The sequence below is a fragment of the Chiloscyllium punctatum genome, chromosome 7, assembly GCF_047496795.1.
Source record: "Chiloscyllium punctatum isolate Juve2018m chromosome 7, sChiPun1.3, whole genome shotgun sequence".
Lineage (NCBI taxonomy): Eukaryota > Metazoa > Chordata > Chondrichthyes > Orectolobiformes > Hemiscylliidae > Chiloscyllium > Chiloscyllium punctatum.
In genome coordinates, this window is record NC_092745.1 from 91,953,388 (window position 1) to 91,967,917 (window position 14,530).

The window sequence follows — 14,530 nt, forward strand, 5'->3', positions numbered from 1 at the left end:
GGACAAATGAAATGCGGATCTTATTGAAGGAACAGCTACTGTGTGTTCTCGGTAAGTATGCACCTGTCAGGCAGTTGGGGGGGGGGGGGGGGGGGGGGAGTGGTCGAGCGAGGGAGCCATGGTTTACTAAGAAAGTTGAATCTCTTGTCAAGAGGAAGGTGGCAGCTTATGTTAGAATGAGACATGAAGGCTCAGTGAGGGCGCTTGATAATTGATAATTACAAACTAGTTAGGAAAGGCCTAAAGAGAGAACTAAGAAGAGCCAGGAGGGACATGTGAAGTCATTGGCAGATAGGATCAAAGAAAGCTCTGTGGTTTTCTATACATATAACAACAATAAAAGAATGAGAGTAAGTTTAGGGCCAATGAGTGGTGGGAAGTTGTGCATGGAGTCAGAGGAGATAGGAGAAATGCTAAATGATTATTTTTCGCACTGGAAAAATGACAATGTTATTGAGGAGAATACGGAGATACAGGCTACTAGACTAATCAGGATTGAGCTTCACCAGGAGATGGTGTTAGCAATTCTGAAAAGTGTGAAAATAGATAAGTCCCCTCATCTGGATGGGATTTATCCTAAGATTCTCTGGGAAGCCAGGGAGGAGATTGCACAGCCTTTGGCTTTGATCTTTATGTCATCATTATTCATAGGAATAGTGCCAGAAGACTGGAGGATAGCAAATGTTGCTCCTTTGTTTAAGAAGGGAAGCATGGATAACTCTGGTAATTATAGACCAGTGAGCCTTACTTTGGTTGTGGGTAAAGTGTTGGAAAAGGTTATAAGAGATAGGATTTATAATCATATGGAAAGGAATAAGTTGATTAGGGATAGTCAACACAGTTTTGTGAAGGGTACGTCGTGCCTCAAAAACCTTAGAATTATTTGAGGTGACCAAATAGCTGGATGAGGGTAAAGTGGTTGATATAGTGTATATGGATTTCAGTAAGGAGTTTGATAAGGTTCTTCATGGTAAGTTATTGCACAAAATACGGAGGCATGGGATTGAGGGTGATTTTGAGGTTTGGATCAGAAATTGGCTAGTTGAAAGAAGACAAAGCATGGTGGTTGATGGGAAATGGTCATCCTGGAGGATCTGTTTTGGGTCCATTGCTGTTCGTCATTTTTATAAATGGCCTAGTTGAGGACGTCGAAGGATGGGTTAGTAAATTTGTGGATGACATTTAAGTTTGGTGGAGTTGTGACAAAGAATGTTGTAGATTACAGAGGGACATAGATAAGTTGCAGAGCTGGGCTGAGAGGTGCAAATGGAGTTTAATGCAGAAAAGTGTGAGGTGATTCGCTTTGGAAGGAGCAACAGGAATAAAGAGTATGGGCTAATGGTAAGATTCTTGCCAGTGTACATGAGCAGACAGATCTCTGTGTCCATGTACATAGATCCTTGAAAGTTGCCTCCCAGGTTGATAGGGTTGTTAAGAAGGCAGAGGGATACAGTTTCAGAGCCATTGGGTCATATTGGAGCTGTTCAAAACTTTGGTGCGGCTACACTTGGGGTATTGCGTATAGTTCTGGTCACCGCATTATAGGAAGGATGTGGAAGCTTTGGAAAGGGTTCAGAGGTGATTTACTAGGATGTTGTCTGGTATGGAGATAAGGTCTTATGAAGAAAGGCTGAGGGACTTGAGGCTGTTTTCATTAGAGAGAAGAAGGTTGAGAGGTGATTTAATTGAGACATACAAGATAATCAGAGGGTTAGATAGGGCAGACAGTGGGAGCCTTTTTCCTTGGATGGTGATAGCTTGCACAAGAGGACATCGCTTTAAATTGAGGGGTGAAAGATATAGGATGGATGCCAGAGATAGTTTATTTACTCAGAGTAGTAGGGGAGTGGAACGCCTTGCCTGCAACAGTATTAGACGCGCCAACTTTAAGGGTATTTAAATGGTCATTGGATAAACATATGGCTGAGTATGGAATAGTGTAGGATAGATAGGCATCAGATTGGTTCCACAGGTTGGCGCAACATTGAGGGCCGAAGGGCCTGTACCGCACTGTAATGTTCTATGTTCTATGTAGATTAATTGGTTTATATATTCAATTCAGTGGTTGTTGTTTTCCAAATGTTTGATAATTTAAGTGCCTTGATACAATGATATTCACAAGGTGGCCTCGATTGGAACAGTTGTTACAGTATAAACAGTCATTTAATAAAATCGCAAAGATTACTGTACAGGAAGAGTTTAAAATCAAAACTTAAACTCAGAATGGTCTAAAGAAGATTTTTGAGCTATTTATTTAATGTTCTTTTAAGGGGAGAAATTAATCAAACATTAATTTCCTTGGATTTAACATCATTAAACACAAACATTAAACATATACTTCAATTTGTTTCATAAGAGTGTGCAAGAGATTCAAACCCTCAAAATGAAAAAAATGCATACTAGTCTTGTCACGTGTGCAGACATAGTGTGCTGTACATTTAAACTATCACTAGCAGTTAATATGAAGACATATATGCTCTGTTGATATCTGCTTCAAATTAAATTGTCATTAAAAAAATGACAAAAACACCAAATGCCCCGAATTTGAAAAAGCATCACCTTCATACTATTGTTTCAAAGTTGCTTCCAATTAGAGATTGACAATATATCAATAGTATTTGCTAGCCGTAATTTCTTGTTTACAAATTTGGTGTTTTATCTTTTTCCAAATATATTATTTAAATTGGTCACATTAAACAATTTAGCGATAATACAATGGAAAGAACATTTTCAAACAAATGCATCATATTTTAGATTTGATACCTACATCTTCAAAAAAAGCAACCAGTGCAATCATAATTAGGACAATGCATATTCTAAATCAGTTTCAAGATTTACATTAGCTAGAATGAAGTGCAACAGTGAACTGAAGTTTATTTGGTAGCAGATTTTAATTTTGCTGGATAACTAGCAATTTAACATGAAAGAGTTTTGAAAACATCTAAAAAAAACTGTTGGGAGCAATGGTTTTCTCATCTAACGTGTACATCACCAATACAATAATCATGCCATTTTCAAAAGTATTAATGTTTCCCACGGTGTTCATGGCCCCTCTCTATTCCACAAAGTATTTCATACTGAAAAAAAATCTTCCATGTCCTTTAACATCTTTTATACCTCCCATTTTTCCAACCCTTTAGCCATTGACTGTAAATGTATAACAGGCTCCTGAATTTCTGCTTTTGATGCACTTGGAACTTTCATGACACCCAACGACTCCCATTCTCGCCAGTATAATATACATCCTTTCCATTTTTAAATCAAAGGGTTGCAAGCTGAACCATCCAAGGGGCTGGACTTTGCCCCTGGGGATAGCAAACAGAATGCATTCTCAAGAGACAGGATGGGGAACAAGCACACCAACCAGTAGGGTTAATTTTTGGTTGCACCCACCTCCATTCCCTACTAGGGTAGGAGCCAAGAATGTAGTCCATGGTGTCTAAGTAATTATTACTATCATTAGATGTGACTCAAAGATATGATATTTCAGCTAAATAATCCTGTTACTTTGGGAACATTTGAAGGAGGCATGGTGGCTCAGCAGTTAGCACTGCTGCCTCACAGTGCCAGGGACCGGGATTCAGTTCTCTTCTTAGGCTACTGTCTGTGTGGAGTTTGTACATTCTCCCCTTGTCTCAGTGTTTTCTCTCGGTGCTCCAGTTTCCTCCCACAGTCCAAAGATGTGCAGGTTAGATGGGTTGGCCATGGTAAATGTAGGGTTACGGGAGAGGGCAGTGTGATAGGCCTGGGTAGGATTCTCTTCAGAGTCAATGTGGACTCAATGAACCATGTGGCCTGCTCCCACACTGTAGGGGTTCTGTTAGCGGGATGGAAATTACAAACTCCTTTCTCTACTGCGACCTTCTTCACTCTCTTTTCTCTGCCCTCGTCATCTTTTCATTTGTCACTACATGAGGAACAATTATTTTCAGTCCAAAGCTATAAACTATTGCACCATTCACAACTGCATTTCACAACTACTTCCAAGATCCCCCAATGTTAAATCTGACCTTACAATTTTATCGGTTCTCCTTGTTTACTTCACTACAATCCTAATCTTTTTTATGGAATTCAAATCTTGTTGCCTTGAATATCATGCAATTCCAGATCCAGCTGAGCAAACTATGAATTAATGCTAATTTAACCCTTTCTGTTGGCAATATTCCTTTGCTCAATTTTCAAAACCTTTGTAGTAATTCTTAAGACGACTACTCTTAAAATCTCTCTACATGCCGTTCCACCTCCAATCTCCATTTTAAATTCTGAAGGTCGTGGATAGCATTCATCCCTCTAATTCTCTATCCACCCCTCTGACTACTTAATTCACAAAATCTGGCTCCCATCCTAACCACAAATGCTGAGACCACTTTTGTCAATGTCATCAGCAATATGCTAAATATCTGCATATTATCCCTTACTAATTCTTGGTTTTTTGATCTGTGGACCACACAAATTATCTCAACTTCTCTTATCTGGTGGATTGTGGCCTCATAGTTCTAATTCTAACGGTTAGAATATCTGTTACCTCCCCTCACCACAGCCATTCCTTCATAGTCATGTTGCATTCTAAGATTCCATCCTTGCTCTCCTATTCCTAACAATATTTATGAATGCTGCTCGATATATACTCCAAAATCTAGTTTTCTCTCCAGTTCCATCTTTATTTCAACAACCGTCAATGGGTTATTGGAATGACAGTGCAAGAAATTGGGATCAGTTGCTAGTTGAGCTAGAATGAAAGTGTAGTTATTCTGTTTTGTCCCACTCAACTATGACTTTATTTTCCAGTCCTACGATAAAAATTCAAACACAACCTATCAACGCGAAATATTAATTTACAAGCTGTACTACAAACTACATTCAGAGCATGACTAAAGTTACCTACTTTCACCTTTGGAACATCACTTACCTCTGTCTCATTCCTCATGACTGTTTTGAAACTCTCCTCCACAATTGTCATGTTCCAATCTGACTTCCAGTGCCAATTGCTAATCATGCCTCATGCATTTGCAATACTGGCCCCCTGTGACTTAGTTCCCTCAACTTGGTCAGTCAGAGAACTTAATGACATCATGCCCTATATCTTGGAACTCCCCATCCACTGCCCATTTCATTTTGTTACAAATATTTGACAAAGTTAAAATTCACTACTTCAGGTGAGGTGCTGGAAGACTGGAGGTTGGCAAACATGGTGCCACTGTTTAAGAAGGGCAGTAAAGACAAGCCAGGGAACTATAGACCGGTGAACCTGACCTCGGTGGTAGGCAAGTTGTTGGAAGGAATCCTGAGGGACAGGATGTACATGTATTTGGAAAGGCAAGGACTGATTAGGGCTAGTCAACATGGCTTTGTGCGTGGGAAATCATGTCTCACAAACTTGATTGAGTTTTTTGAAGAAGTAAGAAAGATGATTGATGAGGGCAGAGCAGTAGATGTGATCTATATGGACTTCAGTAAGGCGTTTGACAAGGTTCCCCATGGGAGACTACTTAGCAAGGTTAGATCTCATGAAATACAGGGAGAACTAGCTATTTGGATACAGAACTGGCTCAAAGGTAGAAGACAGAGGGTGGTGGTGGAGGGTTGTTTTTCAGACTGGAGGCCTGTGACCAGTGGAGTGCCACAAGCATCGGTGCTGGGCCCTCTACTTTTTGTCATTTACATAAATGATTTGGATGTGAGCACAAGAGGTACAGTTAGTAAGTTTTGCAGATGACACCAAAATTGGAGGCATAGTGGACAGCAAAAAGGGTTACCTCAGATTACAACAGAATCTGGACCAGATGGGCCAATGAGCTGAGAAGTGGCAGATGGAGTTTAATTCAGTTAAATGCGAGGTGCTGCATTTTGGGAAAGCAAATCTTAGCAGGACTTATACACTTAATGGTAAGGTCCTAGGGAGTGTTGCTGAACAAAGAGACCTTGGAGTGCAGGCTCATAGCTCCTTGAAAGTGGAGTCGCAGGTAGATAGGATAGTGAAGGCGGCGTTTGGTATGCTTTCCTTTATTGGTCAGAGTATTGAGTACAGGAATTGGGAGGTCATGTTGCGGCTGTACAGGACATTGGTTAGGCCACTGTTGGAATATTGCGTGCAATTCTAGTCTCCTTCCTATCGGAAAGATGTTGTGAAACTTGAAAGGGCTCAGAAAAGATTTACAAGGATGTTGCCAGGTTGGAGGATCTGAGCTACAGGGAGAGGCTGAAATGGCTGGGGCTGTTTTCCCTGGAGCTTCAGAGACTGAGGGGTGACCTGATAGAGGTTTACAAAATTATGAGGGGCATGGATAGGATAAATAGACAAAGTCTTTTCCCTGGGGTTGGGGAGTCCAGAACTAGAGGGCATAGGTTAAGGGAGAGAGGGGAAAGATATAAAAGAGACCTAAGGGGCAATGTTTTCACGCAGAGTGTGGTACGTGTATGGAATGAGCTGCCAGAGGATGTGATGGAGGCTGGTACAATTGCAACATTTAAGAGGCATTTGGATGGGTATATGAATAGGAAGGGTTTGGGGGGATATGGGCTGGGTGCTGGGAGGTGGGACTAGATTGGGTTGGGATATCTGGATGGCATGGACGATTTGGACCGAAGGGTTTGTTTCCATGCTGTACATCTCTATGACTCTAATATTATATTTGACTATTTCCAATCATTGGGTTCTTATTGATGCCCATCTCCAATGAGGAAGTATCGGAGAACACTTTTCTCTACAGAAGATATAAAGCACAATGCATTGTTGAAGGTGATGAATACATAATCTGCATGTTCCTGAAATTTAAAAAGTAGAGATGAAGAGAATATCTGTAAAAATAAATCTTCAAATAGATGTTGTTCATGGTAGCCAAAGATGCTTGCAATACTAAATTTTAGAATGATTTTAATGATGGTGATCATAAAGCTATCTACTGAATGATATTTCACTTAAAATTTCACTTGAACATTTGCATCTCCTACAACAAGAGTTCACCCATAATTCTCTTTTTAAAATATTACTGTAAAGGAAGGATATGTTACAACCTCCTCATGGTCTAGATATTCTCTAATCAATCAATCTGCTCAGAGATGGTGTTACATACCTCTGGAGCAGGTGGGATTTGAACCCTTGTATTCTGTCTCAGAGCTAGGGATGCTACCACTGTTACAAGAAATCTCACACTCTGCCTCAACCCCATGGTCTACTTGAAGGCACATAAAACAGCTGGCTAGCCCACCATCTTCCCATCCAAATCCAAGCTGACACTATATTTTGGTGGGCATGACTAGGATCACCCAACCCATGCTTTAACCTATTGAGGTTCTTAAAATGCCAATTAAAGACTATTTGAGGGCTTCTTTCAGTTTCCACTGCAATGATTTTGTGTGCAAGGCAGAAGTGTTCAGCTCACTACTTCTACAATTTGGGGTGAAAAGCAGGAAGAGAATAGCTCCTTTGGAGTCCCTTCTGCTCATCAGTGCACCTGCCAAAGATAGTATTTCAACACCCTCTTGTGCCTCAACACCACAACCCCTGCCTCTCTTGCTCAGGTCCTCGATCCCTCCCTATCCTAAAACTCTGGACTTAACCTTCAGACTAGTATCAATGGATTTTCTTTTTGGTACTCCTTTATAGTTCCAGCGGCTGTAGCAACTATGCTGATTGGCTAACCACCTTGAAGCTGGAACTTCCTGTCCCTTAGAGGTAGAAGTCCCATTCTCAACTTGTTAAGGCACAAGTAATATGCCTGAACCCATCTCCAAAACATTCACAACATTGTGTTTGGTTAAATAAAAAACTGTGGTCGGTAGTATTATCACAAGAAGACTTGAATGTCAACTTTAGTTCATTGGATTCCTACAGTCTATTAAGAACGAAGGAAGGTAAAAGCATCGACCTGACCCAACCAATTATAGTTTCTGTTGTGCAATAGCACTGGTTTCTAATTCCCAAAGGGATTGTGCAAACCATTTTTGGAGTTTTGTGATTAGTTCCTCATCTTGTATCAGTGTCTGCCTGTCTCTAGCTCTAAAACGTTAATTAAAGCAGAGAAATGACTACGAATAAAACATAGACAGTATAACCAAAGGTTTCAATATTTAACATTTTACAAATGCTGAAAACTAAAATTATTCAATGGTTCTGTCTCTGACACTTTGCTATATTGATGGCTAGAAAAATTGCTATGTCAATGACCAGTAAAATAAAAAGCTGTTTGCTTCAAAGAAATTGAAAAATAAACTCAATTATGTGAAAAGACTCTTTGACTTCATGCACTGCTATTAATCAAATGGCAGGAACTGTTCTACAGGATTCTGAACACATCTGTCAAACTCAAATGATAGTCTATAGCCCATAGAGTATAGCAAAGACTCAATGTTAATTTTCCCAGGACAGCCAATTAATGGCCAGAAACCTGCCTCACTGTTTTTTAAAAATTTTATATCTGTGTGGGAGAATACTTCTGGATGGCTTTAAATAAGCTTTTATGAACTGGGTTGGCCACTTGTCACATGAATGTTTTACAACCCCATTATACCACAGTGAAAATGGCCTCAAGGTTGTAGGGTTCCTGATGAAGGGCTTATGCCTGAAACGTCGAATCTCCTGTGCCTCGGATGCTGCCTGACCTGCTGTGCTTTCCAGCATCACACTCGACTCAGAGTAGGAGGGAATCAAGGATTTGACACTTGCTGGCGATACTAGTCTTAAGTACCTAACTGCCTCTGCTCCTGGTGGGGTTTAAAAATCAAGCCTATACATATTAATGGATGGTGACTTTTTTTTGTCAATCACAATGTTCTTCTTTTTAAAAAGGGACTGCAATGGAAATATTTTGAAAGCTAGCATTTCTTCACATTTTAGCAGCACGTGTTAAAGGTTGACCAAATGGCACAGGTATATCCAGATAAATGAAAGTTCAGCACAATGAAAGTTCAGCCGATAGAATCAAAGTTCTGGGCAAAAATATCAAATCCAGTTCTAGGCCTCTGTCTGATGGTGGTCAAGTAAACACTTTAAATGTGGCACAGTGGTTAGCACTGTTGCCTCACAGTGCCACAGACCCGGGTTCAATTCCCACCTCAGGCGACTGTGTGTGTGGAGTTTGCACATTCTCCCAGTGTCTGTGTGGGTTTCTTCTGGGTGCTCCGGTTTCCTCCTACAGTCCAAAAATGTGCAGGTTATGTGAATTGGCCATGCTAAATTGCCCGTAGTGTTAGGTGTAGGGGAATGGGTCTGGGTGGGTTGTGCTTCGGCGGGGACTTGCTGGGCTGAAGGGCCTGTTTCCACACTAAGTAATTTAAAAAAAAATCTAAAGGCAATTCTGTAGATTGTGAAATTTACATTATTGATCTAAAAAAATAAATGAAAACAAAGTCAGTCATAGACATTGTCTATATGGACTTCAGCAAAGTGTTTGACAAGGTGCTGCACAGTAGACTGGTTAGTTAGATTAGATCAAATGGGATCGGGGCAGCTACCCAATTGAATACAACATTGGCTTGAAGGTAGGCGATAGGGGATGGTGGTAGACAGTTGCTTTTTTGACTGGACCAGCAGTGTGCCACAAGGATTGGTGCTGGGTTCACTGCTTTTCATCATTTATATAAATTATTTGGATGTGAATATAGGAGACATAATTACAAAGTTTGCAGATTACACCAAAATAGGTGGTGTAGTGGTCAATGGAAAAAAATCTCAGTGCACCAGGACCTTGATCAGATGTGCCAATGGGGCTAGGTATGGCAGATGGAGTTTAATTTAGATAAATGTGAGGTGTTGCATTTTGGTAAGGCAAAGTAGGGCAATGTCATCCCAGTTCCACCCCCGCCCAAAGCAAAATGGTCAGTGACACAGTATAGTTTTACCTCCTTCATCTTTACTCCTGGTCCTAGAGGGAGAGAAACGATCGCCCATGTGCACAGAGACAGGAGTTCAGTCTTCTCTGGAATAGTAGTTTCTTAATGAATTATATACTCATTTTACAGGGACGAGCATCCAGTTAAGGCAACATACATAATAATTGGGTGACCGTTACAATCAGCGAGTGTCAATAGGAGAGATTAAGCCATCTGCTGTTACACAATGGATAACTGGCTTTACATAATGAATACCTTTCGCCTCGTTAAGCTGATCTTACATATATACATACTGAATGCTTCCAATATTGTTAAATGGCTCGACATAATGAATGTTTTTCCACCTTGTTAACCCATTACCCTTACCTCCAGCACTCCACTGTTAACTGCAAGTTCTTATCTGATCTGAGTCATGCTCAGCTGAACTTCCTGTTCCACAAAACTCAGAACTTAAACTTTACTCTGTCTGCTTATACCCTATACACATTCTCAGCAGGACTTAAACACTTAATGGTAGGATCCTGGGGATTGTTGCCAAACAGAAACTTAGGGATGCAGGTGCATAGTTCCTTCAAAGTGGACTCATGTGGTGAAGGCAGTGTTTGGCGTGCTTGCCACCATTGCTCAGATGGATAGAATATAGGAGTTGGGATATCATGTTGCAGCGTACAGGACATTGGTGAGGTCACTTTTAGAATACTATGTGCAATTCTGGTCATCCTTCTATTGGAAGGATGTTGTTAAACCTAAGGCACAGAAAACATTTACAAGGATGTTGCTGGGACTGGAGAGTTTACGTTATTGGGAAAGGCTGAAGAGCTGGGGCGTTTTTTTTCCCCTGGAGTGGAGGCTCTGGGGCGACCTTGTACAAGTTTATAAAATCATGAAGGGCATGGATAGGGAGAATATCCAAGGTCTTTTACCTTGGGTGGGGACTCTAAAACTAAAGGGCATAGGTTTTAGGTGAGAGGGGAAAGATTTAAAAAGGACCGGAGAAGTAACTTTTTCAGAGGGTGATGCATGCATGGAATGAGGAACTGGTGGAGCAGGTAGAATTACATAATTTAAAAGATATCTGGAATGATTTATAAATAGGAAGGGTTTAAAGGGATATGGGACAAATGCTGGCAAATAGGACTGGGTCAGATTGGGATACCTCATTGGCACAGATGAATGAGCTGAAGGGTCTGTTTCTGTACTGTATGACTCTATAACCTTTATTTTAGACAGGAATCATTTTATTTAGCGAGAAAAATAAAAGTACTTATCTATAAACACTCTTGATATTTGAGACAGTTAGTACATGAAAACGTTAATGGATACATTAGGTCAAAATACAAGTGCATTGATATATTTCACAATCTTCATTTATTTTGTTTATGAATTCAAAGCAGGTGTTGGCCATTTGAACCCTTTAATCTGCCTACCACTCAATAAGATCCCACTGATCAAGTTATGGCCTCAATGCCACCTGGAGTCACATGTAGACCAGACAAGGGAAGGATGGCAGATTTCCTTCCCTGAAGGATATATGAAAAATGATGATAGTTTCAGGAGATTAAAAAAACCTACAGAAACACAGCAGCTCTGACATCACCCATGGAGACAGAGTTAGTGTTTCAGATCTAACATAATTCTTTTTATTAACTGCATTTAAATTCTACTAACTGTTGAGGTGGAATTTAAATCCTTGCCCCCTCCCCAAGACATTAATCTGGGCCATTGGAATACTTGTTTAGTGATACTGCCACTGCATCAGTGTCTCCTTGAGAAAGCAGGAAAAAGAATGACAGAAAAGGATGGATTCACGTATTACAGAAAAAGAAACAGGAAAAGCCTATTAATTCATCTTGTCCAAGTCAAAGCAAATTCAAAAAGACAAAGAGGGTTTTTCTTACATCATTAACATACCAATTGTGCCATAAAACTCAAGAATTCTATGGATCCTTTCCTTGAATGAATGAAAGATACTAAAGCTGAAACCAGTGTGTGTGTGTTATGGAATGCAGTAGAGAGAAGTGCAGACAAAGATCACGTGACATTGCCGAACTTTCAAATTCTGATTAAAATTAGAAATATTCAATAGGCCAGATCAGGGACATGCCAACTAACTGCAGATAAGACAGTTAAGAAGATAATAAACTCCATTTCAATACCATAAGTTGACACCAGTAGCAGTTCAAAATGGTAAAATAAAAATCCACTACAAATAAAACCTAAAAATGGAGTATATTTTTAAAAAGTTACTTTTTAAAAGCTGCAGACAAAAGAACAACTTGAGGAACTGAAACAAAGATCCAGTGCAAGACTACCATATGGGTTTGAGAGGCTTATAGACTTTACTTGCTTGCATGGCTACAATGGCACCAAGTTCTGGATGACAGGTTCTCAGCCAACTTATCCAGAAGCAAAGCAACATTGATCACCTGGAATTAAAAAGCATTTTGTACACTAAAATGAACCAAAGATTTTCATAGCAGTATGTAGCTCAGTACCAAATTAGATAGAGATATTAGGATAGGTGATGAAAAACACAACCAAAGGAGCAAATTTTAAGGAAAGTCATGAGGAATGAAAATATTTAAGTCTTTCATTCTTGAAATCCCTACCTTATAGCATTGTCAAGAAGTTAAAACACATGAACTACAATAGTTTAGGAAGACCACCACCACCTTCCCAGGACAATAATGGACAATAAGTTCTAGCCTTGTCAGCAATGCTCATGTCCAGAAAATCAATTTGAAAATTCTTCAAATTCTGTAAACCATTCAAAATAATATTGCTCTGTTAATACATTTTTTTTGCCAGACAAAGTGTTCGATATGATGTTTTTACCTCTATTACACAAATAACTTAGAGGTAAAGATTGATTGATATTTCCAGAACATAAATTACAAATGAAATTTGGCTTTTGTGACTATTGCTGGTTTTCTAATTTTTTTGTACAGAATCTCCAAACATTATTAAAAAATCTTTCAGAAACGTATCAACACATCCTGTCTGAGGTACTTGGAAATTTGTAAAACAACCTAATTCCTGACATTGAAGGTTGGGTGGCATCAGCCTTCAGATTTCACTTGAAGTAGCCATTTCTCATATGAGCTGAGACAAACACTGTAACAGGTTATTCAGTGATGAAGGGTATAATTTGGTTAAGCTTAATACTATTGGTCACCCAAAACTCATGTGCACATTTTCTGGTAGGACTCATTAAACAACAAATAGGAAGGTATTGACTGTTTCCTCCTCTCCACAATTGTTGTGTTTGACTCCCACCTTGGACTTTGAGTTGGTCATTGTATTAAATGTTTTTTTTGTCAAATAATCTAGACAAAGGTGTTTTCTGAATGCATTCTTTGAGGAAATTTAAGCAGAAGTTAGAATACTTCTCAGGGAATTCTCGAAAGTGGTTAACATGCTGTGATGTTTCAAAATCTACAGATTGCACCTGAATATTCAACATTTTTCTCGTGTTGATCATTGCCTCTATATCCTTGTAATAAATAATTTTATCTGCTTTTGAATACAAAAAAAGTTGAGGCCACCTTGATGGATCCACCTTCAATGCATCATAGAATGGCAGGGAGACAAATTGTGTCACTGGATAAAGCATAACTTTAAGTAATACCATCAAAACAAAAATAGGAATTGCAATGCACTTTACAATAACATTGGTTGAAGAACCCAAGACAGTGTTAAATGCTTGGATACTACCCTGGAGATTTCTGTTTCCAGGTGCACTATCAAAAATGATTCCAACTACTCGTAACTTAGTGAAATAAGTTTCAGTTTTGTTACATTGGAGTTCAACTATGTGGCGGTACAGCATGCATCCAGCATTACTGAAAACATGGAACAATATTGGATGCCCTTCTATGCCAATGTCAAACAGGAGATCTAACAGTTTTCTTGCTGTGCGTTGGAGATTTTTGCTGAAGATTCCAGTGAAAAATATCTGCTGCCATGGAGCAATATATCTGAGAACTATACAACCCTGCAACAAAAAAAAAGTAAATTTTAATAGGATATGAAAAACATTTTTAATTTCATGATGATCATCTTCTTTAAGTGAAGAGGAGAATGGTGAATGCTGTGATAACTGAAATTTAACTGGAAATTAAATTTGCGCAACATGGAGTGGGGCTTGGGAGGTTTAATTTGCTAAGCAACCAGCTATCCTTTTTTTGGTCCTTCACAACCAGGAAATTCGTTGTTTCATTATGGCTAGCCAAACAAAATCATCATTTATTACTGTGAGAATAATTCTGTTCAAGTGTACCAATAATTAACAATACATTCTTGGAAGAAATGTGGTTGGTTTGATTAACAATCTTATTGTCCAATCTTTGGTGGTGAATGGAACTAAGACACAACCCTCCAATTTAATAAGGCAGCAGATAAGATTGACACCCTGTACAGAAGACCATAGCAAGAAGCAAGGTATAAGACCAGAGTAGAAAGCTAAGATGCAGACGTTCAGTTTTTTTGCATCAAAATATTGTTTCAAAGGAAAGGTAATGCTAAAAGTCAGCATGCCAACCATGATAGGGATAAGATGTGTGGCTCACTACACCTTTCAAGGAGATACCTATAATTGACTAGAAGAAATGTTTGGCTTCATCGACAGCCTATAAATTTACTTGCTGCCTCAAAAAAAAGCAGCTTAATTAAACTGCATCATGATATGCCTCACTGAAAT

At 39.3% G+C, this 14,530-nt stretch overlaps 1 protein-coding gene across 2 annotated transcripts in view; it reads right to left on the reverse strand.

The window, feature by feature from the left end:
* echdc2 (enoyl CoA hydratase domain containing 2) overlaps nucleotides 1-14,530 on the reverse strand; it is a 59,215-nt gene that overhangs the window by 36,806 nt on the left and 7,879 nt on the right. The window contains exon 3 of one of the 2 annotated variants that reach the window (XM_072574326.1): nucleotides 11,048-13,825. The exons of the other annotated variant lie outside the window; for it this stretch is intronic. Within the exon in view, the coding sequence (XP_072430427.1) occupies nucleotides 13,133-13,825 (693 nt within the window). The 3' untranslated portion in view covers nucleotides 11,048-13,132. Of the gene's footprint in view, nucleotides 1-11,047; nucleotides 13,826-14,530 lie in introns of those variants that run through there. 2 annotated transcript variants of the gene reach the window in all.